General features: G+C 35.7%; 3 protein-coding genes, 1 non-coding gene and 1 pseudogene across 6 annotated transcripts; 2 read left to right on the top strand and 3 right to left on the bottom strand.

Moving 5' to 3' along the window:
- Positions 1-314: 314 nt before the first annotated feature.
- Positions 315-2,759, bottom strand: LOC122318802 (annotated as a pseudogene).
- A 129-nt stretch (positions 2,760-2,888) lies between these two features.
- LOC122318800 (tocopherol cyclase, chloroplastic) lies at positions 2,889-8,975 on the bottom strand. Its single transcript, XM_043136436.1, has 10 exons — positions 8,396-8,975; positions 7,846-8,090; positions 7,062-7,141; positions 6,506-6,582; positions 6,059-6,228; positions 5,113-5,210; positions 4,526-4,633; positions 4,030-4,146; positions 3,569-3,718; positions 2,889-3,450 (listed from the first exon to the last, which is right to left on the bottom strand). The coding sequence occupies exons 1-10, from the start codon at positions 8,710-8,712 to the stop codon at positions 3,274-3,276; spliced, it is 1,539 nt and encodes a 512-aa protein (XP_042992370.1). The 5' UTR covers positions 8,713-8,975; the 3' UTR covers positions 2,889-3,273.
- Positions 8,976-9,629: 654 nt separating this feature from the next.
- On the bottom strand, positions 9,630-9,711 carry TRNAS-CGA. Its single transcript has one exon. It is a non-coding gene; the product is annotated as a tRNA-Ser (tRNA).
- Positions 9,712-11,493: 1,782 nt separating this feature from the next.
- Positions 11,494-18,872, top strand: LOC122318505 (ER membrane protein complex subunit 1). 2 transcript variants are annotated; one of them, XM_043135920.1, is made up of 12 exons: positions 11,494-11,727; positions 12,244-12,371; positions 12,552-12,614; positions 13,231-13,352; positions 13,590-13,720; positions 13,817-14,624; positions 14,972-15,700; positions 16,425-16,646; positions 16,723-16,818; positions 16,908-17,102; positions 17,265-17,378; positions 18,308-18,872. In XM_043135920.1, exons 1-12 carry the CDS (start codon positions 11,630-11,632, stop codon positions 18,566-18,568), a joined length of 2,967 nt encoding a protein of 988 aa, XP_042991854.1. In that variant the 5' UTR covers positions 11,494-11,629; the 3' UTR covers positions 18,569-18,872. The 2 variants fall into 2 exon arrangements, with proteins under 2 accessions (XP_042991854.1, XP_042991855.1); XM_043135921.1 differs by having other exon boundaries at positions 11,495-11,727; positions 13,605-13,720.
- Positions 18,873-19,881: 1,009 nt separating this feature from the next.
- On the top strand, positions 19,882-24,287 carry LOC122318042 (L-gulonolactone oxidase 3-like). 2 transcript variants are annotated; one of them, XM_043135169.1, is made up of 4 exons: positions 19,882-20,030; positions 21,846-22,574; positions 22,699-22,954; positions 23,349-24,287. In XM_043135169.1, exons 1-4 carry the CDS (start codon positions 19,887-19,889, stop codon positions 24,164-24,166), a joined length of 1,947 nt encoding a protein of 648 aa, XP_042991103.1. In that variant the 5' UTR covers positions 19,882-19,886; the 3' UTR covers positions 24,167-24,287. The 2 variants fall into 2 exon arrangements, with proteins under 2 accessions (XP_042991103.1, XP_042991104.1); XM_043135170.1 differs by lacking the exon at positions 19,882-20,030 and having other exon boundaries at positions 21,786-22,574.
- The last annotated feature ends 1,214 nt before the right edge of the window (positions 24,288-25,501 follow it).

Here is a 25,501-nt window from a genome sequence, read left to right as displayed (position 1 = left end):
ATTTTCCTTTCTAATGAGACTCCTTTGAATTGGACTTGGGATGCCATATTGGGTTGGGATATTTTTACCCCTTTCGGATCCGTAAATTAGAGATACAATGTGAGCCATTACTCATTCCGCTTGGTGCTTGAGCCCATAAAATGCTGGATTTTAGACACATTGCACAACCAACTATATTAGACCCGAGAATCCTAGTGGGGCCTCAGTCCAGTAAGCCACACGCTATCATCCTAGCAAGCAAGGCTCGATCCTTTTCTTATTACTTTAGAACATAAATAAATAAATAAAAAGTAACGTACTTTCGTTACCTCGAATTATTTTATTTAAATTTCTAAGTAAACAAAGAATAACATCAACGAGATGTACGTAGAATGGTTGTATGTGATTAGATGGGTACATTCAAGCTGATAATAGCTTGATAAATTCCACAACAACCTTAGCTGAATTATTCGCGGCGAGGGAAGTGAAGGTGTTGGCCTCATTGGACTGAGCCAAGCCCCCACCGGCCAAGTCCGAGAGAGCTCTAATAGCAATGAAAGGCACCTTTTGCCGAAGACATATGAGTGCCACAGACGCGCTTTCCATGTCCACCGGGCTTACTTCGAATTTGTCGTATATGAAACTCCGGTAAGCTGCGTTGTCCAGAAAAATGCTGGCACTCGTTCCTCTTTTCACAGTTGTCACTTTCGGTGTCTCCGACAAACGTGTTGTTGAGTTGATGCATCCTTCTAGTTTTAGAACCTGAAAAATAGATATACAAATACATGTATAGTGCATAGATCTTGACTATGTGGTCAAAATTAAAAAGGCTAATAGTTCACCACTTGTATTATAGAAATAACATTAATGAAAGGAATTAATTAAAGGAAAAATATAGTTGTAAGCACAATTGTGCACTAATCTGTGCACTAATGTGATGTGATTGGTCAAAAAGTAGATTTTATTGAAAACAATGTTAATTTAAATTTTAAGTATGAATAAATCAGTATTGGTACACAGATTAGTGCGCGACTGTGTTTGTATCTAGCAAAACTCTTAATTAAAATGAGAGGGATGGGTGACCAACTTGCCTCAAGCTTTTTGGAGATAGTGGGGATCAACGGCAACCCAAAAGGTATGCTGCCTCTCCTCAGGAGTCCCATCAATGGGGTAAACTTCCTCGGCTTCAAACCAAATGTTGTTCAGGAGGTTGTCACATGAGGCAACATGAGTGGCGTTTACAGTATAATTTGCAAACTCTAGGTACGCAATTTTCTTTGGGTAGTCTCCATCTGACTCGAGGGGTAGCTCATCTTTAGGCCCTTGCCCGTACCTCTGCACCATATATATGCCCATATTGTTACTAGCTCCTCAACGACAACCTTTGATTATATATCAACTTCTTTGTTTCCAATAAAGCTTTTTTGACGGTACAAATGAGCCATTTTATGGGAAATCGATTCCGGTGTTAGAAGAAAATTTTAAGTAGAAGAGAGATAAACATAAAGACTACAAGAAAATCTTCGTTGATGATTGCCAAAATATGAGTGTGACATGTCGAGTAATTTTAGTACCTGCCAACTCCAAAGACCGGTATGTGACCAATATTGAGGAATGGTTAAATCTCCTATGTTGAGGGATGGGTTCGCATTCCCAGCTATGCCACAATGAACTACTCCCTCTATCTTGAAAAGGCTCAACAAAAGCTGTGTAGTTATCCCTGCATTTATCTAGATGATCATAGGCAAAGATGCCACAAAAACGAGTACATATTATAGATTTTTCGAAAGAAAATGGGTGAAGAGCTAAAGGAAATAAAAGAAATTCAAACGGACAATACCACGCCAAGTCCTGTCATGGCTAATATAACTTTCTTTTCGCCAATCGTTCCAAACCGAAATCTCCTACCTTTGAACACACAGAAGGAATGAAAGATCTAGTGAGAGTAGCAAGTACACACACACACACGTATATAAAAGAGAGATAATCAGCATGCATGAAGGGAGAGACATCTTGCAGCTTGTAATGAGTATTTAAAGTTACTTCGCAATGTTCATATATACTTACCATCAAAATCTAATGTTAAATTACTGGACGTGAAGCTTGGCGATTGAAGAAGAGGATTCATTTCGAATAGGTTTGGAATCACCAGCCCCAAGTAAGGTCCATTTCTGTTGGCCTTATAGATCTTTCTCCATGTCCTTGATGATAATGCCCCATTTGTTTCTTGAACGTTGAGCAGCACGACAGCTAAAATAATTACGCTACAAATTTTCAAAGCTGTCATATATTCATAAAACACACAACACAGAGAGAGAGAGAGCAGCACGGGTTATGAACTTACGGTGTTTTGAAGGCCAAGGTTGGAGATTAGCATTTTATATAGAAAACAAGTTAATCATATTTAATTAAAGAAGTACTCATTGAACTCTCATGGAAACAAACATTATTAACATAAACATGAGGAAAACGACTGGAATAGTTGCATTGGTCGGTATGTTTCTTTAAGCCAAAGAATAAGTCATTATTATTAAAGACATATATGGATACAGTTGCACATGCAGACGTTTTTGGTAAGTAATTGCACGATAAATAATATAAAATATACTCTCAACTATCACGAGGGTTCGATTTGATAAAATTAATATTGTAGGTTATAAATATAATTAAATTTATCGCATTACTATAATATAAAAAATTGACATGTTAAGACTCTATTTGTTTGAATCTTATCACACGTTTTTTGGGTGTTCCTTTAATCCTCGTTTGTTTTCACAACTCCTCTTAACTCATTTCATCTCATCTAATTATTATAATTTTTTAAAATTTCCACATAAAATAAAATAAACAATTCAACTTTTTAAAATTTCAAAACAAAAATAATATTAAAACAATGGACACTTAATCTTTCCTCTAATCTTTTTTTCGCTGACTGGATGGCCTGCACTATATCATTTGTGTTCGCCTTTTATTACAAGTCTAGCCAACCGGATCAGATGCAAATTGTGTGGTTCATACATATGGAGTGCAATGGTTGCTTCTAGGCTTTGCACATTGGCTTACTATCAAGTCCACAGATCTATCATTACTTGAAACTTTTCTCCCCTCAACATCAAAATGTGGTCAAATCTGTCGGCTAAATCATTTTTGGAGAACATGAATCATTGAATATGTAAATTGTTTTCCCTATATAAATCTTTCGCGGTGCAGGAATCACCATACCGTTCTTCCTCTTGTAGTTAAAGAAATGCATCTTCTCCCCACAACAGAGCATTAACGAGTTACCAGTTAGTGCTAAAGACCAGGGGGTTTAAAGAATGGAACATAATTGAAGATCCCCTCCAAATCAACTGGAACCCCAATAGCTTGACTAAGGAGCTCCGGCATAGAGGTCTCACCCTTCCATGCGTTGAACCATGGTCCCCCTCCAACTTCAACTGCCGCCATGTTACTTGTAACATCCAATATGATCTGTAAATTAACGAGGTCTGAAGTGTTAAAACTCATTCAAAATGTTCCCTAATCAACAAATTAGGCCAACAAAAACAGAAGGCGCAAATAAGGTTTAAGGATTTTTCATTAAGCACACCTTCCCCTTACTGCCATCGTATCTCTTTTCCCAAAGTTGTAATCTTAGGACACCAAAACAAGAATCTTTACAAGCTGGAGCAAGCCCAGCTTCTGCTGTTGGAGCACGCAGTGTAGTACCAGGGTCCTCTGTTGTTGCCTCCAATTCAACCTGCTCAGACGATACAATCTATTATTGATCACTTTTTTGATAGCCCCGATATCACTATCTGATCTTTCAATAACACCTAAGATCAGTTTGCATTTTCAGCTACAGGAGTGTTGGGCTTCAAACCTGACTGACCCCATGAAGCTAGATAATGACACACCTGACTGACGCCCTAAAGCTAGATAATGACCCAGCGCAAATAGAAAATAGGTCCCAAGTCATAGAGACTTCACAGGTAGATATGGGAACTGAGATGTGACAATAGAACGCCGAAGGCCTGAGAATAGATTATCAATTAAGAGATATAGAATTACCTTGTGTCTCTGATTCTCCGCAGCCACATACCAGTGACCCCAAGGGGCAATTTCCCAGTTAACAACGCCATTCCATGGCACAAATTCATAGAAAATTCCATTATAGTGAACTCCAACCTGCACCAGTCAGTATTGTAAAATTTCAATGTAAAGAGAGGAGAGTTTCCTACTTGTTTGAGATAAAGCACTTGACCAGATCCTGTGTTTCGGTGAAAAGACAATATCAAGGCATGTGTTCGTAGTTGGAGTGAATTCAAGGTTAACGAAACAACTAAAATAAAGGTTCGTCAAAGTAGACTCATGTAGCATTCTGGCATACAGAAAGGAACACAACCAAACTTATTTCTCGTTTCTCTCTCCTTCAGTATCCTTGGACCTCCCTATGACATCATTTTTTATTTTCAAGCAAAATTTCCTTGTCATCCATAAAATTGAAGTGAATATAAGAGAAAACACAGCAACTTTGAAAGAGGAATTGAATTCCTAAATTAAGTACCAATGCAGCATTTTCAAAATTCTCTGTAAGTCCAGGTAGTTGCCTCAACCCACCAGCTGCAGTGAGAGCAACTTCTCCAGTAGCACCTTCAAATACATTACACTGAACCTGCGGTAAGATATCAACCAATAAGGTGCCATAGGGAGCAGCACAGAATCAATGATACCAGTGTAAGTACTCCAAAGGAAGAATAAGCTTAATTTGAAACTACTATGCACTGAATATCTCATAAAGAAGCTCTGCTAAAGAACTACACATGATCTAACCTTACTTCAGTCCAATGATCAGGAAACTATAAAGTGTTGCTTGCTAGATACTGAACAGTTGAAAAAAATCTACATACTCCAAATTTGGTGCTAATAAAATAGCCACAATCTCAAAATGGCCATGCAAGAGCATAATAGGAGCCTATGCGCTAACCTGTGTGTTAAGATGTAGTATGGATAAATATTCTACACCATCCGTTCCCCTTCTTTCAAGTAAATTTACATTATGAGAAAAATGGCTAAAGCTCACAAATGCAAGAAATAATGAACATATCAAGACTTTTACCATGGCAATGTTTCTATAAAAGGTTAAACAATTACCCAAAACCATTTTCTTGGGAATGCTCCACCCCAATTCTTTTCGGAATACGAAGGGGCATTTTGAAATTCAAACCTTTCACCATCCCACTCTATCCAACCTGAAATTCAAATCTAAAATCTGAGGACGTGTCCCAAATAACATATGCAGATTTCTATAAAGCAATTTAGATTCGAAGCAAATAGAATCTGGGTAAAAGGCACATGATTGAAGCAAAAGAAAATTTGATATCACAGGAAGGATAGAGTCAGCTAAAGCTAGACATCAGTTCCAATGGTTTAACTGTTGTCAGCCTGTCCTTCTGGAATATAGGACTTCAAAGATATTGAATCTATAATGTTAGTTTGCAGCATAACAAAATTCATTTCAGAGAAATTTAACAAAGCTGCCCGGGGATCCAAATCATGCTCCTTTTGTCCAGCACGCTCTTCGGTTTATCAACATCTATGTATTTCCCTACTGGATTCAATACTTATAAAAAAAAGTTCTCGAGTCATTTCCATTGTTTTATTTACGTGATAACAATATTTCTCAATACTTATTATAAGATTTAAAATTTTCAGCTTTCTGTTATAGTGTTATATTTGGTATGGCTACTAATATTGACAGTTGACGGTGTAATATGGCTACTAATATAAAGCCATGTACCGGAAAAGATATGCAGTCGGTCTCTTAGATTATCAGAAAAATATATATAATTTCTGATTAGTTAATCCATAAGTATGTACTCATAGACTAAGCAGATGGGTGTTAAATAGTATTAGTTTATAGGCAAGAAGTACACTAGTAGGCATAACCAAGCATTGCAACGAAGTAGTAAACTAAAATCAGTAGTTCAAACAACAAAATGGCTCCAAAAAAAATCTACCTAAACACAAGCCATAGAAAAGCATAAATGTAAATTAAAAAGCCAGATAATAATTGTCAATGGGTGGAAGAAGCTAACACCTGTTGACAGTCCACCTGCCATGCATATTTGCCAATGGGGTTCAAAAACGGGAAATGCTGCAAGCCAGCCTGCTGTGGACTTCTGTTTGGACCCAACATTACCCCAGCCATATATAGGGCGGGTACTGTACTCCCAACGAGCAGTCTTCACAGTATCCACATAATTTGACCTATCGTTGAAAAGCCAAGCCACTTCAGACTATGACTAAATAGCCAATGTTTGGAGACTTTGTCGTTACTTTTTTACAGTGATAAAGTTACGGGTTTGAGGTTTTACTTTATGTTTCAACCCATAGTTTTGACTCAAAAACTCACAAAATGGTACGTTGAAGAAAAGAAAAGTTTTATTCACTTCCAGGCCCAAAAAAGGAAGCCTATTATACCATCTGAATTTCAGACACAGCATATTCATCATATATTACAATACGTGACATGAAAAGGTGTTACCTGCCATCATCACGAATGAAACCTTGATGCCAAAGTGGGCTGACTTGGAAACCTTCTAACACTCTTTTATTGAATTCCTGTGTGACAACACAAGTCAGGTTAAGCACAAAAATTGTCTGTTACTAGATATCGATACCTCATGCACATGATAATAACAGATAATACAATCCCCCTGCTGGTCAACTTACAAGTTACAATCACGAAAGATCTCAACTTCTTGAACAGGAAAAATGGCCATAAAAAATAAATACTAAGTAAAAGAAATCGCCTGCATCAAATGCTTTGAGAGCCAACTACACATATATAATTCAAGTCCAAGAAATAAAAGGACTGCTTAAAAAAATGACATGAGAAAACAATCCAGTATCACGTATGGAAATTGAATTGGGCAGGCCCACAAAATTTAATTGGGGAAATCAATAATGATGATAACTACGGGGCATTGATTATAGCCAGAAGCTATTACAACCATTAAAAATCTCTTATGGACTGCATATATTAATTTGTAGAAACCAGACGTATATACACAAACAATAATCCAAAGTTGGAGATCAACCTGAGGAGGGACCTCCTTGTATGGAGGCTTCGATTCTGTTTCGCCAACAAAAGTATTCCCTATTATTAGTTCATGTCTGCCTACGAATTGAAAATTGTTAGTCATAGTCAACACACGATAGAATAGAATGTGATCTAACTTCTTCCTTTTGCCAACATGGAAACGATTAACACTATTCTATGCAGTTTCAAAACGATAAAATGAAGGTAAAAACAAGACAATAACATATACATGTATCAAACTGTGTTAAGGTACATGTAAGACACTTCATAGAGGGTGAACGTTGAAGTAAACTCAACCAGTTTTTCTAAATTTCACAACACGGTATAGTGCTCTCGAACGCCTATAACAGACTGAATTGCTCACCCATCAAAGATACTGATGTTAAGGGACAATAATATATGTGAATTAAATTTTTTTAACAAAAAAATAAAAATATGTCCAAGTCATTTCCAAATATCAGGAAAAATGCAAAAAGCCTTTATCAAATTGCTTGCAAACTTACTATCTTGCTTATGCATGATAATATGAACTGAGAAGAAAAGCACGCACTTTCAGGCAACTTTTTTTTTTTTTTAAATCTTGTTCGGAACAGAGTAAAAAAGTAAGTTTATCATTTTCCTTTCTTGATTTGAAAGAGCAGTCAACACAAAGGGACGACAAACGGCTGCAACGGCCTAGAATGACTTGGACAGGATAAAACTAAACGCGATTACTTTGATGTTGTGATGTTCTTTTTTAAGATAAGGCAAGTCGTTCAATGGCATTCAGCAGAAAATCTTACTTCCCCAAAAGTACTGAGATTCTTCTGAGTATTGGCAAATATACTTGTCATTTGCACCCAGAATTTGAGCCCCAACTCCGGTAAATCTGGGTCCATGCTGTGCCACTTCCAATGCTGTTAGTTTCTTTGGAAAGGCAGGGTTTTCCACAGAATACATGAAACAGAAACTCTGCCTCCGTTCAGGAATTGAGACCTTGAAGTACCAACCCTCAAAAAATTTCCTAGTACTTCCATCAAAATGGTACCTGATTCAATTAGAGGGTAAATAATTAACAGGTGCCAGGCAGACGAACCATTATTAATTAACTCTAAAAGACCAGCTGCTATTGATGATATTGCATTAGAGAACCATAACCACAACAACCATGAAAACGAGTATCAAGTCAAGATCTTGTCAAGTCCTTCATTTTCCCCCACAGCCAAGCCAAGGTTAAATGAAGCACAAATTCGTGGGAAAACAAAATCCAAAAGCAATAAATAACGAAAGCAATTTCTTCCGTGCAGATGAAATCAAAATTCAAATGAACTCAATTCGATACAATCGAATTACCCGCTGTGAGGAGTTCGAAGCTCCCGATTCGGAGGCGTCGGCACGTAGACGGGACTGACAGAACCGGTACTCTCTTTCTGTATATCTCTTTGAACAGTTGAAGAAGACTCGTAAGATAGGTCCCTCGACATTGAATTGGAAGCAAGCACGCACTGACTTGTCCGGAACCCTGGCTTAACAGAGCTCCCTTGGGTCCCTAACGAGCTGAGTTTTGTAGACTGAGCAAACTTGACACTGGATTTAAGGATTATCGATGGAATCCCCGAGTTCGGAGTGAAAAGGTGAGATTCATAGAAGAAATTCGCCTTTGTTTCCATTGCAAATTAGCACGAATTTGATCGAAGAAAAAGAGAAGTGAAAGGGGCGGAGACTATCAGCGAGTATGACTTCGTATATTCAGTGTTGAGAGCGTGGCAGCCTTCAAACAACAGGTGAAGGAAGGAGAAGTGGTTAGGCTTCAAGTAAAAGGTGGATGATTGGCAGCGTTCAAAGTTCAAACAACAGGTGGAGGAGACATTCCGAGCAAACTAGATAAACGATATATACCAAGAAGAAACCCAACAAGTGTACATCTTTACCGAAGGCACCTTCTATCATTTAGGCATGGATTTAGTTGAATATATTTCTAACACAAATGTAATTTTTTTTTTTTAATTTTTCTTATCATCTTTTTAAATATATTTTTAGCAGGAATAAGTTTGAGAGGCTAATTAGCATTTTTCGTTTGAGAAATGATATTTATAATTATGATTGTATAAATATTGTATAATTTTTTTTAAAAAAATAAATAAATATAGGATCTACATAAAAAAAATTAACTTTTTACTTATAAACTTTATTTTTTCTTAAATAATTACGTGACGTTTACGTACTTCTGAATTTAATATTACTCTTTTCGTTTTGCTCAAAAATCAGCTATACCCATAGGCCATAACGGCAGTCTCAGGCCATTTTGCAGCGCTAGTTTTGTGGCATTCTTAATTTATTCAGGGGATAACCATTCCTTTCCTGAATATAATCAACCATGATTCTAGTTTGGATAATTTCTTTGAAAATGTTAAAATAAGTTTGGTGTGAATTTTCTATTGATATTATGAGGTCCATGTCATTGAACTTTGATTAATCGTAATCCATTTGTCTCAATTTTTCAAAACTTTTTTTCCGCCGACATTACATTTCAAGGAAGCTTTTGGACGACACAAACGTAGGGGGCAAAAAGGGGAAAGAAGACTAACGTCGACAGCAGGATTCGAACCTGCGCAGGCAGAGCCCAACAGATTTCGAGTCTGTCTCCTTAACCACTCGGACATATCGACGGTTATATGTAGCGAGGTTTCAAATATGTATCTGAACTCTGAGAGGGGGAATAACTCCTTAAATTGTGCAAAGAATAATTCTTTGAAATCCATAAAGAAAGCCTAATCGTTTTTAAAAATAGTAAGATTCACTATTTTTTTATTAAAACTCATATTTTATTTATTTTTTTCAAAATTATTACATAATAATTATACAATTTGCAGTTATAAATATCTTCTTCTTTTTTTGTCAAAAAAATTATTATTTTCAACCTTTTTTGAAACGAGGGGAAGTATCACAATCTGCCTGCAAAAATTTGTCTGTAGAATGTCCACAATCACATCAAGTGGAAACTGTATCAGGCATCCATTTAAGATTGGCACTCCAAACATGTATTAGCCAGGGCCAAGAATCAAGATTACCACCGGAAAAGAGGATTTATGGTTCTTGACGATCTTTCCTGCAATACAGACAATCCACATGAGAGAGAGAGAGAGAGAGAGAGAGAGAGAGAGAGAGAACATATCTGCTGAGAGGCAATTGACACCACCAGCTAACAGTGGTTGTTTTCTGTTTTATATGGTATGGCATAATCCTTTATCATGTTAGTGAAAAATAATCCATTCCACAACCTATTGCTGGTAAGCAAGAGATAAATTCTAGCAGATGCTCTTGGAAGCAAGCACTTTAAGCAGCTTTACATGTGATACTGTGCATTAGTCTTTAAATATGGCCCTCATAGACTTATGGGTTGTTTGATAATTTCCATAAGTATCATATTTTCATGTAGTTATCCTATCGTAAGCAGCTTGAAGTGTGATTCTGTGCATCGGTCTCTTTTGAGCTGGATCAAGACTAGAAAATCTGAAGAAGGGGGAATAAAGATCCCCCTTATTGACATGGGTTGTTTGTTGTATTTTTTAAAAGGTTGTATCTTTGTTAGAAAAAATTGAAATTATATAAAGTTTTTTCACAACATTTAATAATATCAAACGTTATGGGATTTACATGTTACATCTCCTAAAATGACTATTGTATTCAGGAAATTAATTTTAAAAAAATCAAACCTCTTTTGACGAGAATCTTTTAAATTTTAGGTTAAGTTTAGATAGTGAATTGAGATGAGATAAGTTGAAATGAAAGTTGAAAGTTAGATAAAATAATATTATAATATTATATTTTTAATAATATTATTTTTTTAAAATTTAAAAAATTGAATTATTTATTATATTTTACATTAAAATTTGTGAAAATTATAATAATAAAATTAGATGAGTTGAGAGCCCCTCTCAATTCAAGCCGAGCAATATATATCTTCAGATGGGATAATTAATCAAGATTTTAACACTCCACAAGTTAATTAGTCAAACCAATATAGTTCATCCGAAAAAAATACAAAACCAAGTGATTGTTTAGAGTTACGTTTAGATAGTGAGATCATTTTAAATTATTTGTGAATAATAGTAAAAAGTAATAAAATATTTATAAAATATTAAATAATAATAAAAAAAAAAGTAAAAATTAATAATAAAATATTAAATAATAATGAAGTGATTTATACTGCCAAACACAGCCTGAGCCACTTTATTTTTATTTCTAAAGTTTATTTTGGAAACATTGATAATAACGCCTAAAAAGGAAATCTATATAGTTTTTAAAATTATTTTAGAAGAGTTTTTTTTTTTTTTTTTTTTTATAATTTACAATTAAATAAAAATAAGATTTTAAAAGATCTTATGAGGCTCGTGAGGTTTTTTTTCCTTGGACTCTGAATACGATTGGCCGGTTATTGGCCCAACCATTGTTTCGCTTTACTTCAAAAATTATAAGGAAAAGAAAAAGAAGAAGCCGGCTTGGTAGCGAGCTCCCTTCAGATCTGTTTCTCTTTCTTGGCTCCAACGGATCAGAAAGTGAGAGAGAGACGCCATTAGCGTAGGCATGGATATTAGGGTTTTTCTTCTTCTTCTTCTAGTTTTGGTTTCATCCGTGGAGCATGGCTTTTCGCTTTACGAAGATCAAGTCGGCCTCATGGACTGGTAAATTTCCATACTCACCTACAATTCCGCTCTCTTTGGTTACTTAATACTGTGAGGCTGTCAGCTCCTTGGGAAGGTCTTCTCTCACAGCCCCCTTTTTTTAAATAAAGCAAAGTTATTTCATTGTATTGTTGTCCTCAAATTTTTTTGACCCACTTAAATGATAAGTTTGATTCCATTCTGTTTGTGCTCGAAACCTACAACTTCAACCAGTCATCTTACTTTGTACTGTTAATTGATCTTTGAGATCAATTTTTTCTTGTCTGTAGACTTTTCAGAGAATAATCGGAGCCTTGATTCCATTTAGCCCATTTATCGGTTATGTCTCCAATTCATAGTCAAATTTATATGTTATTGGGACTTCAAATATAATGCCAAACTTCAATCCTAATATATTATAAAATATCCCAAGCCTCCTTACCTATCTATCTTCGTGTGGTTCTGAAGCCTTTCCTCCATTCGGATTTAAAAGTGGGTCCTATCATTTTTTCGGGTCTAAATAATTGCAAATTACAGGCACCAGCGGTATATAGGGAAAGTAAAGCACGCTGTTTTCCACACTCAAAAGACCGGGAGAAAACGTGTTGTGGTTTCTACTGAAGAAAATGTTGTTGCCTCGCTTGATCTCCGGCACGCAGAGATTTGTAAGTGGAACTTTAGTATTGGAGCTTGTGCTATTTTGGATATCAAAGATCTAATTATCATTCAATGAATTTGCCTTGAAAATTATGATATAGGATCACTTTTTTTTTTTTATTCATTATAGTTTTTCAATGACTTTTGGGGGGATTGTGGGATATTAATTTATGGTTGGTTTTGTGCAGTTTGGAGACATGTTCTTGGGACCAATGATGCGGTGGATGCTGTTGACATTGCACTGGGAAAATGTAATAATGATCAATTTATAATTGCTCCTTTCTTTATCTTTCCAGATAAATGCCCATTTCACTCTTTTCTTTAAACTATATGACTTAGTAATTGCAATATAAAATTTGTAACTGGATCGTCAACAAACTTCACGTTATAATGCTGTGAGGATTTCTTTCTATGTTCTTCTGTAATTTCTTAACCCATGTTTCTTTTAATAACACGCATTATCTATATTAATTATCCTCTCCATCAATTGATAAACCTAACTACTTTGTTTGTTGTGTTCTCCTGTATCTGTTTCCCTCTAAGAAACATATAGTAAATTGCAGACATGGTAAATATTGGCTGCTCATCAGCATCAGTTTCTTCTCTTAGTTACACGTGGATTTTTAATTGCTTTCCTGTACTTGTGTATATTAGTGGATTTTTTTAATTGTGATTTTTTTATTATGTAAGTAAATTGATGGTGAGTCTTAAAATAAGATTGGTGGCTTTTGTTGTGCATGGAGTGGTGCTCTCTTTTTTTTTTTTTTTTTTTTTTTTTTTTTTTATCACTTCATAAATGATATTCTTCCTCCTTTGGACTTACCTACAATATACTTGATCAATGGATGTTCTATTTAACTTTTTCAGATGTTATTACCCTTTCCTCCGAGGGAAGCATTTTAAGAGCATGGAACCTTCCTGATGGGCAGATGGTGTGGGAATCCTTTCTTCAGGGCTCAAATCCCTCGAAATCATTATTGTCTGTGCCGGTTAGTAAATACAATAATGATTATTTTGAGTCTTTGTATCAAACTTATATTTGACTCAATCGCCCTTATTCTTTTTATCTTTGTGATCTTCACAGCAATCTTCTTGGTTACAAAATCATATACTCCACTGGAAATTCTTTTTTTCCTTTCTCTCTCCTCTTTATTTTTTTTTGGGGGGGGGGGGGGGTGTTCTAGTATACAATGCTGATACATGATCTTGTATATATTGATAATTAGGGTAGTATTGTGCAGATAAATTTGAAAGTCGACAAGGACAATGTGATTCTTGTTTTCAGTAAAGGGTTTCTGCATGCTGTTTCTAGCATTGATGGAGACGTTCTATGGGACAAGGATTTTTCAGCTGAAAGGTTTAAAAGATTTGTAGTTTGATGTATCGAATGTTGTTATGTCTTTTCCCAATATCACCATTTGATTGATGTTAGATTGGTTAAATACGTTTGCAGCATAGAGGTTCAACAGATTATTCAGCCTCCTGAAAGCTACGTAATCTATGCTGTAGGTTTCGTTGGTTCCTCCCAGTTTGATGTTTATCAGATTAATGCCAAAAGTGGAGAGTTGCTGAAGCACAAGAGTGCAGCCTTTCCCGATGGCTTTTATGGGGAAGTATTATTAGTTTCAAGTGACATGCTTGTGTCGTTGGATGCCACTAGATCAAACTTAGTAACAATTAGCTTTCGGAAAGAAGAAATCAGCTTTAGCAAGACACATATTTCATATCTTGTTGGGGAGTCTTTAGGGATCCCAGTCATATTACCTTCAAAGCTCTCAGGAATACTTGCTGTAAAATTCAATACACTTTTAGTATTCATAAGAGTGAAAAGTGAAGGAAAATTGGAGGTTGTGGACAAAATTGCCAATGCAGCAGCTGTTAGTGACGCTCTATCATTTTCAGAAGGTCAACAAGCTTTTGCACTAGTTGAACATGTAGATGGTAAGATTCTCCTCACGGTGAAGCTTAGTCATGATTGGAACAGTGATTTTCTCAAGGAGAGCATAGCAATGGACCATCAATGGGGGCTAGTGCAAAAGGTTTTCATAAACACATATATCCGCACAGACAGGTCTCATGGGTTTAGAGTCTTGATTGTCATGGAAGATCATTCACTGTTGTTACTGCAACAAGGTGAGATTGTCTGGTCAAGGGAGGAAGGCCTAGCCTCAATTATAGATGTAACAACATCAGAACTACCCGTGGAAAAGAAAGGTGTATCAGTTGCAAAAGTGGAGCAGAACCTCTTTGAGTGGCTGAAGGTATGAATGTTCTCTGAACTCCAAAAAATACATTTAAGAAAATGAATCAAACGTAAAAAACTTAATATTGTTGTGTACTTGGGCTATGCCTATTCTTATTAATATTACCATTTACTTATAAAAAAAAACATAATATTGTTGCAAATTCCATGATTAAATTTGTAGTTTATTTTTTTTTTCTGGATTGAATGTATGCACCTTTTCATCTGCAAATACATTTTCCCCTTGTTTATTTACTCTTTTGTAGTTTTGCACCTAGGATTTGGAATGAGAATTTTAATATTATTTGCCCTTGACTGCCAGCCTTCTGAAGATCTATTATTGACATGATGTTTCTATTATTGAAGGGGCACGTCCTGAAGCTTAAGGGGACTTTAATGCTTGCAAGCCCTGAGGATATAGCAGTTATACAAGATATGAGATTAAAAAGTTCTGAGAAGAGCAAAATGACCCGAGACCACAATGGTTTTCGGAAACTGCTAATTGTCCTTACTAGAGCTGGGAAACTTTATGCCTTGCACACTGGAGATGGCCGGGTCATTTGGTCTCTCTTGCTTCCCTCTCTACGTAAATCAGGATCATGCAAACATCCAACTGGCCTTAGTGTTTATCAGTGGCAGGTGCCTCATCACCATGCTATGGATGAGAATCCATCTGTCCTTGTTGCTGGTCGGTGTGGACCACATTGGGATGCACCGGGCGTTCTTTCTTTTGTTGATACTTACACTGGAAAGGAGCTTAATGCATTGGGTCTCACTCACTCTGTTGCACAAGTTATTCCACTGCCATTTACTGATTCAACTGAACAGCATCTCCACCTTCTGATAGATTCTGACCAGTGTGCACATTTATACCCAAGAACTTCCGAGGCTATTGGTATTTTCCAACGTGAGTTTTCAAACATTTACTGGTATTCAGTTGAGGCTGATAATGGCATTATAAAAGGGCATGCCTTGAGGAGCAATTGCATTGGTGTAGTGGATGAATACTGCTTCAACTCCTCGGACTTATGGTCAATTGTATTTCCATCTGAGTCAGAAAAGATCATTGCAACCGCTACGAGAAAATTGAATGAGGTACTTTTTTCTGACCTTTTTTTTCCCCGATAAAGTTCTTGTTGATTGGTGTCAGTTCTTTTTCTGTCTTTTATGGTCATTGTTACTTCACAATGAGCTTGTTAGTACATGATTTGCACTTTATTAATGGGGTTTGATGAATCAATTTTTTTCGTTATCTAGATATGCAGAATGCTTCTTCATTCAACAAATAACCTTCAAGTTTGCAAAGAATCTTAATTCGAGTGATTATCTTATGAAATTCAAATTTGTCTTACCATTGTTTTTTCTGTGAATAATCTTCTACTATCTGGATTCTTTTATGCCTAATTCACTGTTACTTCTGAACTCCTACCATTCCGCTGTCATTCTGAGACACTATTGGAGTCCCATTGAACATATAAATAACTGTTGTCATTTTATAACAATGGTTTCTTGTGCATACGCTCTCAATAGTGAGAAGCCTGACATGACTTGAAGTGACTGATATCCTTATGTTTTCAGCATCATATAGTAGGAACGTAATAAAAGATTACTTTAAAAACACTGTGATCAGTAGATCCCACTCTGTAACCAATCAGATGAGCTATGGCTTCAGCCCCATCCCCCTCTCCCCAACCTTGAAGTTCCTTTTGTAAGTTTTTGTGAGAATTTTTTTTTTTTGATAAGTAAATTTTTTGTGAGAATTTACTGTTGCTTTGTTGCTTTAAATATTGTTAACATGTTTTTAATATTCATTCTATAGGTGGTTCATACTCAAGCAAAGGTTATTGCTGACCAGGATGTGATGTTTAAGTATATATCCAAAAATTTACTTTTTGTGGCAACTATTGCACCAAAAGCCAGTGGTGAATTTGGAAAGCCCACCCCAGAGGAGTCATGGTTGGTTGTATACCTGATCGATACTGTAACTGGTCGTATTTTGCATCGGATGACTCATCATGGTTCACAGGGTCCTGTTCATGCAGTAAGTTCTGCACTATACTTAGCCATTTTTTAGTTTATGTGGAATGCATTCCTTCATGTATTTATGCATTTTGTAGGTTCTTAGTGAGAATTGGGTTGTCTACCACTACTTCAATCTTAGAGCGCACAGATATGAGATGTCAGTCATTGAGATCTATGATCTGTCTCGGGCGGTATGCCTGTAAACTTGTATCCTGAGTTTAGTGTCCCATGAATTTTCATTTTTAAACTGCTACATTTTTTATTTGAAAACGATTCACAGGAAAACAAGGATGTTTGGAAGCTACTTGTTGGAAAGCATAATCTTACTTCACCAATTTCTTTGTATTCTCGACCAGAGGTGATGACCAAATCACAGTCTTACTTTTTCACCCAATCTGTGAAAGCACTTGCAGTGACATCAACGGCAAAGGGTATAACTTCAAAGCAACTTCTTATTGGTACAATTGGTGATCAGGTCAGTTCAAATTTTTGAACATCGTCAGTTCTTTCTCGGTTCTTATCTGTGACACTTTGATTTGTTTGTTTTTATTTTCTGGGTGACCAAGAGAGGAAGAGACATGTTTGAGATGGAGTTTATTTCTTTTTGTTTGAATACCGAATATTGTTCCTCTTGCAGGTTTTGGCTCTTGATAAGCGTTATTTAGATCCTCGTCGATCTGTCAACCCTACACAAGCTGAGAAAGAAGAAGGCATTATACCTCTATCAGATTCCTTGCCCATCATTCCTCAGGTGTTGGCCATATATCATCGTCTTATCCTTACTGTTGTTGTTGCTGTTGTTATATAAATATCGTTATTGACATTATTGCTGCTGTGACTTTCTGAACCTGGCCATATAAATAAGGTAGACGTACGTTGGGCTTGGGTTGGTTATTCCCCAACTTGAACCTGGCTCTTTTTACGGGCCAGCCTGAAACTGGTTGTTGGCTTGTTGCTGTATAGAATGTTATTGATAAAAGTTAAGATTACTGATTGAATTGGTTGAGAGGCAACTGCTAGAGATTTCTGTTATCTAATTTGTCGAGAAAAGACTTTAGTAATTTCAAGGGTATAGTTCAGATCACAGTTCATTGGTTCAGCAATTAGAAAATGGCACAACTTGACCATCCATTCTTGCTAGGCAGATGCTTTGTTAAGTTCCTGGGTTCTAGCTATATGGGGTTGTGAATAAAATCTCCAAATTGGTGCCAGACAATATAGATCCAGGTTAGGGGGAATGGTAAATGCATCTGGCTTGAGTTGGAAAGATACAATTAGAGTTATTAAACTTTGCTAGATAGCAATGACCCTCTTTAAAAATTCAGTGATGTTTAGACTACCTTGGCTTCAAGATAACTGATAAGGTGTTTTGCACTTCAAAATAGTTAAACTCATTAATTAGACAGCCGGCATGCTCCTTTTGTGTTTTAGGGAGCCATGCTTGCTGGCCTTTCCGGAGGTTGTATGGCTCCATATCAAAGAGCTAGGCAATGGGGTTCTTTATTTATTTTTGTCACGGACTGGCTTGCATCAAGAATGATCTTGTCAATTTGAACTAGTTCAATCTTTGGGAAACCCTCGATAGCATATATTTTGAGCTCTATGAGGTTTAGCTACATGCTTTTTTAATCGTTCTTTGGAAAAAACCTACTCATACTGATATCGTCATTGTTTGTGCAGTCCTACGTGACGCATGCTCTTAAAGTGGAAGGTCTGCGAGGCATTGTTACCTTACCTACCAAGTTGGAGTCCACTACTCTTGTCTTTGCACATGGAGTGGATCTCTTTCTCACTAGAATTGCACCCTCAAGGACGTACGATTCACTCACTGAAGATTTCAGCTACGCATTGCTTCTCTTAACAATTGTTGCCCTCATCGCGGCAATCTTTGTGACATGGGTATTGTCGGAGAAGAAAGAACTACAAGAGAAATGGAGGTGATTTGGCACTCTAGTCGGGCCTTTTTCCCAGCTTTTTAATTTCCGGGTTAAGCTACTTTTAGTTTTGCATTAGGTCAGGAGGTCACCTCCTCCTCGAAAGGATTTTTGGTTGCAGGATTCCACCATATGATCTTTTTCCTTCTTTTTTGGGGGGTTTTGGATGGATCGTCCAAATTTAGTGCCTTCCCTGTTGTAAATCTAGTAATGCAAGAGAATAATTACTGTCTTTGTGGTAAGTTACAGAATCTTTCAATTTCGACGTTCAACAAACATTACTGATGTCCAAAAAGAACATTCCAACCGTACCATGTCGTGTCGAGCCTTGTCTTTATTTGGGAAGTGATCGTACTATAACTGTTTACGATATACACGGATGATCAAGATGGAAAAAATGTACGCCTCTCATATGAATTTATATTAATTCGTGGGATCTCTTATTGTACTACTTTTTAAAAGGAAAAATGATAATTACAGTTATAAGTGCACCGTGTAATTACTTTCAAAAAAATAAATAAATACTTGATTTATATGGAAAAAAATAATTTTTTAATAGTAAATTCTATTTTTTTTTTTTTAAAATGACTGTATGTTATTTGCACACTTTATGATTATACGTAATATTAATCTTTTAAAAAATATTACTGTGCATAAATAAATAAATATATATATATTTGCCCCCGGTCTACGTAATTGACGGGTTGAAATTGTTTGTGATAATGTGGGCAGATTTGATTGTCCCATAGCTTAACATTTAATGGGACTATAAAATAAAACTCAAGCCAAGAGAAGAACCGAGATAACGGGAAGCAATAAATTTAAAATAATATAAATAATTGGAAACAAACAAGTTAGCCATATCTCAATCATCGTACAGATAAAAAAAAAAAAAAAAAAAAGTGTTTTAGGAGGGTGTCGACATTACCGTTGTGTTTAAGCCACACTATTACTTGTTTACTCAGTCTAATTTCAACATATATAGTTCAAGAATACTCCAAAGAGTGTCCCATCGTTAAGAATATGATCGGAACAATACTATGATAAAAGGAGGAAATCTCATTCCTATATTATCTGTCTAGATCATTGCACTAAATACTATATATTATTGAAGAACAATAATATATAGTATTAAATTTTAAATGCTCAACCACCCATACATAACTTGTTTAGTTGTTTCAACTACCCACGGGGCCACGCATGCACCAAAATAAAGAAGAAAATTTTATTTTCTTGGATCAAGAGAACTTCCGTCAGAGCAAATTAAGATAAAATGTATCTTGTGGATATCATTATTCTTAAAAATATAAGAACGTACAAGGTGAATGCTCATATATAATGTAAGTGGAGAATGGCGAGGGAGATCAGAAGGAGGAGGAGGAGGTGAAAAATTCAATCATCTTGGAGCTGAAGCTCGACGTGTCTGTGACTTAAAGATAATAATACACCATGCATTCGCAGCTTTGAGAGTAATTTTCTCCCATTTGAATGAACAAATCTGCTATTTCTTTCGAAATATTCTTCTGTTTGTTTTGTTTTTCTAGCTATGTTTTTCCTGTCCCTGGAAAGTTGCTGAGGAAAATCTTTGTTGTTTATGTATTGTTTGTTTCTCGGAATTATCAACTGATTCTTATTTCCTAACAATTAATGTTACTCATCATCCCAATATCATCTTCTCACCATTCTATGATTTGGCATTAAATAATTAGAGATTATTTATTATATTTCATTTGTGAAGTACCTATTATCTAATATATAAGATGATAAGAGGATGATGAGAAAATTGATGATAAATAGATTTTTTCTTTCCTAATTATCCTTTCTTGCTATTGTTAGCAGACAAAAACTTAGACTAAGAAAGGAAGTATATTTAATTATTTATATGGAATATTTAATTAAATTTGAAAAGAGTGTAAAGTTAAGATTCAAACTTAGAACCTCTAATCTTATACTAAGTGAAATAAATACTTTTCGGGGAGGGAAGTGGAATTTAAATGTATCAGTTGTCTTATATCTTTCTCGGAAAATGCTAAATATATTTAAGAAAAATTTACAAAAAACTTATTTCTCTACATATATGTTATTGATATGTTGAAAATCATGAAATTTGAATTCAAAAAACAAAACAAAACGAATCTTGTAAGTAAAAGTGTAAGTAAAACTATAAGTACACTCCATTTTCTCTGGAATTTTAGTACCATGCATTATTTGTCATGCTTATAAGTTATTAACTGCTAATAAGAATATATGCAAGTTCAGGAATATATAACTTGGGAGGAAACTCGATTTATATATGTAATTTGGTTCCCTTTTTCTTTTTTTATTATTATTGGTGTAATCTCTTTGGTTTATGAAGGAACATATAATTTCATTCATATATCTTCGAGATGATTTTATTTCTAATTAGTTTGAACCTTAAATGAAATAAAAGTGTGATTTCTTCATAGTTTCTAGTTAATGACCAACAAATCAAGAAAGAATGTTAATTCGGTTTTAAATTAAGAAGAGTGTTAGCTTCACAAAAATATATAGTGCATCAAACTATATATGTTAATAAATAAATTTATCTTGATAAATATCCACATCAGCTAAGCATTTATTTAAGCTAATATTTTGAATGCTCAATATTATATGAAAAAATCTAGTTGTAAATAATTTTATGTACCAATATGTATATTTATTTAATGTGATTGGTCAGAAAGTAAATTTTATTGAAAATAATGTCAATTTAAATTTTAAATATAAAACTATCAATACTATTAATACGTAGATTAATACACAAGTTCATAACAAAACTCATATTATATATAACTATCAATTATGAGCAAATTGCTATTAATCATGTTTCTTTATCCGTCAGGCTGTCCAACCAAAAAAAAAACAGGAGGTTGAGTCTTGACAACATATATCATAACAAATTCTACGTACCGTACAAACCAAGTAATAATTATATTTGCCTCAGGAAAAATATTAATTGAATCGATAAAAATGAGCGATCAAATTTTTTATTTTTTTTATTTTTTTTAAAATATAAAATACAAATATATAAAAATATATAAAAAATTATGAAAAAAAAAAAAAAAAAAAACATTTACACTTATCCGTCAATTTTCTCGGCTAAACCATCGGTCTCAGTAGCAGAGACCTTTGCTTTTATATATGTCGTCTCCCTTCGAAGCATTGCCTTTTGAATTATAGTTTTACAATAATCTCCTCTAATTTATAGTTATTCCCCCCCTACAATATTCCCTTACCTAACAAAAAGGCTCCATTGATCGCACTAGTTGGAAAAAAAACAAAAGACCAAGCCGGCCAAGATGCGCCTCCCTTTGCGTCTCCGTTCTGCACTTCTCCACCTTCTCGCATGGAGTTCAACCCTGATAAACATCCATGCAATGCCACCGCTGCCACCAGTTCAATGCAACCGAATCTCTGCCTCTGGCTGCACCCTCTACAACCCCTACGGTGCATGGGGAGACCGAAAGGACTGCCACATCCCAAATGTCACGTACCCAACAACCGAAGAACAGCTCCGCTTGGCCGTTGCCTATGCCAACCAGAACAAACTCAAGGTGAAAGTTGTGAGCAAGTTTTCGCATAGCATCCCAAAACTGGCCTGCCCCAGTAGTACGTCAGGATCCGAAGAGGCATTGCTAGTAAGTACGGCAAAATATGATTCTAGCATCGAAGTTGACGCTGAGAATTTTGCTGTCACGGCTGATGCCGGCGTGGGATTACGTGAGCTGATTGATAGAGTGGAAGAAGCTGGGTTGAGTTTGGTGGCTGCGCCGTATTGGGAGGGAGTGAGCGTTGCGGGGCTTATTAGCACAGGAGCGCATGGGAGCTCTTGGTGGGGAAAGGGAGGGGCCGTTCATGATCATGTTATCGGACTGAGTCTTGTTGTTCCGGCAAGACCATCGGAAGGATATGCCAAAATTATAAGATTGGAACCACGAGATCCACTCTTTGATGCGGCTAAAGTGTCTTTGGGATTGTTGGGTGTCATATCCAAGGTACCTAAACATTTACATTTAATCAGAATACGAAAAGCAATAATTATGTGTACATTCACGTTTCATTAATTCGGCCCAATTTACAAGTTATTGAAATGTAGCTTAATTTGAGAATAAATAACAGGTAAAATTCTCTCTAGAGAGAGGATTCAAAAGAAGCATAGTCTATAATTTCACAGACGACGATCGGTTTGAAGAAGTATACGTGGACCACGCAAAGAAACACGAATTCGCAGACATAACTTGGTATCCATCAAAGCATAAAGCTGTGTATAGATATGATGACAGAGTTCACTTAAACGTCTCTGGAAATGGGGTTTATGACTTCCTCGGGTTTCGGTCAAATTCAATTGTGATCTCCAAATTAATGAGAGTAACAGGTAAACAATATTTATTTTTCCTTTAATTCACATTAATTCTATTGTGTTCTGCATCATGGATCAAGACTTTAGGTTCTTGTTCAAATTGAAGGATCTTACGAGAAGGAAATATAAACGCATGAATTAAGCCCTACAACATTTTATTAAATGTCTGATTTTGCTCGAAAAATTTACATGGTGGCCGGTAATAAATATTGTATAACTTGCAGCTTCATGCAGAATTTATCTCCTTCTTTTTTTTTTTGACCAATATCTCCTTCTTATTTAAGAGGTCATATGCCTTTTAAATTCTGAATAATAACTTCAAAGATCTTTTTCATTTTTGTTCTAAAGTAATAATTAGTTGTATGCTTGTTATGAAGTTAAAGATCCACTAGCTATCGTAAAAATGCAGAGCAAACATTGGAGAATGCACGAAGTGTGACAGGAAAATGCACACTGGCGGCAACTACAGTGGGGTCTAAGGAATTACTCGCTAATGGATTGAGGAATGACCTAATGTTCACTGGTTATCCGGTAGTTGGTCGTCAAGGCAAAATCCAAACTTCAGGTTCATGTTTATATTCACCAACCGCAGATACCATGGCCACCTGCGCTTGGGATCCAAGAATTAATGGTCTCTTCTTTTTTGAGACAACGGCAATATTCCCTGCTCCAAAGTTTGGAGACTTCATCCGTGATGTGAAAAAACTGAGAGACCTAAAACCAGTGAATTTCTGTGGGGTGGATATCTATAACGGGTTTCTGATTCGTTTCATAAAGTCTTCCAGGGCATATCTTGGTCAATCCGAGGACTCTGTGGTGGTCGATTTTAACTATTATCGTGCCAATGAGCCTTCAACTCCAAGACTGAACCAAGAAGTATGGGAAGAAGTGGAGCAAATGGCATTTTTTAAGTATGGGGCTAAGCCACATTGGGCTAAGAATAGGAACCTGGCATTCCTAAATGTGCAGCATAAGTATCCAAATTTTGACAAGTTCAACGCTGCTAGAAAACAGTTGGACCCTCAAAACATGTTCTCAAATGAATGGTCGGATGAGATAGTGTTTGGGAAGGAGATGGCAGCAAAAGGTGATGGGTGTGCCTTGGAGGGACAATGCATATGTTCCGAAGACCGACATTGCAGCCCTGATAAAGGATATTTCTGCCAACGAGGCCTTGTTTATAAGGAAGCTAGAGTTTGTAGGTATTCTCCATCTTCAATTTCATGAATATGATTATTACATTGTACTATCAAAGTCGGATCACTTCATGATTTATAATAAATTGTTTGGTATGCCGGCCCCTGGCCTAGAAATAATTTATAAAAAAGAAGCGTATTTCCGCGATTTATATATGCTGGCAATATCGAACCATTGTTCCGAAAGGGGCATATTCTTCGAAAACCTATATCATGATCAGTTTATATGGAGTTTCCAGAAAAACGTTGATTCACTGAAAATTATGCAGCTAGCTAGCATGCATGCATGCGTACGTACGACGTTGCATCATGTGTTTAAGGGACATTAAGTGAGCTTGATTAATTTGATGCATTTCATAATATTTTGCTAGCTTTGTTGGTAAATGAATCTATATATATGTGTGGTATATATATTAATCTACTCGAGCTGAGTTTCGGCAATATTTTGATTGGTCTGGTTGGATCTGGAATAATAATAAGTGGATCCCAAAAAAATTCTGTGTTTTTGGAAAGCAGTTTTTGGTTGTTTACTGGTACATGATCAAGTTATGAAGTGCGGCATCCCTATGGTTTCACACTGTAATTGCTGTTCTGAGGGGCATCAAGAAGAGTTAGATCATGCTTTAAGCAAGGGAGAGCTTGCTGTGAACGTATGGAGGAGGGTTTTGGCTGAATTTGGCATTCCTTTTGTGGTGCAACAAGGATGAAAGGTTAGAGTGCAAGCTTTGTTTAATAGGGCTAGCTTCTTGGCAAAGTCAAATGGGGTTTGTACGTATTCAACCTGTTACCTATTGTGGTTATTTGGCATTTGAGGTGCAGACGTTGTTTGGCAAGGATGGAAGGAAAAAATTATGAGTCTCTTGATGTGATTGTCGCTTCTATATATCTTCTATTGGATTAAGTCGCTTTCTAATAAGGTAAGTGTATATATATTAATATACTCGAGCTGAGTTTCGGCAATATATATATATATATATTTATATGCCTATGTATCAATTAATTTAATATAAAAACATTAACATGAATATTATTTAAACTAGCCGAGTGAAATGACATAATTATTAGGATTTACGTAAAACCGAATATTGTAAAAGTACGTAAAATTTGACATTAATATAAATTAAAACTCTTTTAATAGTTTTGATCAGTGAGAGTTAATTATCTTCTTAAAAAATAAAAATAAAAAACCTATGAACTCGCCTAGCTTCAAGGATCGACTCAAAATTAAGCTTAATTGACTGTAGTTTCGGGGTGGCTATTTATTCAATTGATTATATCCTGCCCATATACTAATATATAATATGTGTCACAAATAGTAGGAGCTAGCTTATACATATATATAGATCATATATATAGATATATATAT

The sequence above is a fragment of the Carya illinoinensis genome, chromosome 8, assembly GCF_018687715.1.
Source record: "Carya illinoinensis cultivar Pawnee chromosome 8, C.illinoinensisPawnee_v1, whole genome shotgun sequence".
NCBI lineage: Eukaryota > Viridiplantae > Streptophyta > Magnoliopsida > Fagales > Juglandaceae > Carya > Carya illinoinensis.
Note: the sequence above shows the minus strand (reverse complement) of the source record. Positions and strands in the feature narration are given on the sequence as shown.

Bases quoted from the DNA above. Each gene is read 5' to 3' on its own strand.
- LOC122318800 (XM_043136436.1), bottom strand. From the start codon at position 8,712: ATGGAAACAAAGGCGAATTTCTTCTATGAATCTCACCTTTTCACTCCG. The intron at 5,211-6,058 runs GTGTTAGCTTCT...TTTGAATTTCAG, and splicing joins GGCAGGTGGACTGTCAACAG to GTTGGATAGAGTGGGATGGT. The intron at 3,719-4,029 runs GTAATTCTATAT...TCGTCTGAGCAG, and splicing joins CGGAGAATCAGAGACACAAG to GTTGAATTGGAGGCAACAAC.
- LOC122318042 (XM_043135169.1), top strand. From the start codon at position 19,887: ATGCTCATATATAATGTAAGTGGAGAATGGCGAGGGAGATCAGAAGGA. The intron at 22,575-22,698 runs GTACCTAAACAT...AATAAATAACAG, and splicing joins TGTTGGGTGTCATATCCAAG to GTAAAATTCTCTCTAGAGAG. The intron at 22,955-23,348 runs GTAAACAATATT...GTAAAAATGCAG, and splicing joins CAAATTAATGAGAGTAACAG to AGCAAACATTGGAGAATGCA.
- LOC122318505 (XM_043135920.1), top strand. From the start codon at position 11,630: ATGGATATTAGGGTTTTTCTTCTTCTTCTTCTAGTTTTGGTTTCATCC. The intron at 15,701-16,424 runs GTACTTTTTTCT...TTCATTCTATAG, and splicing joins CTACGAGAAAATTGAATGAG to GTGGTTCATACTCAAGCAAA. The intron at 17,379-18,307 runs GTGTTGGCCATA...TTGTTTGTGCAG, and splicing joins CCTTGCCCATCATTCCTCAG to TCCTACGTGACGCATGCTCT.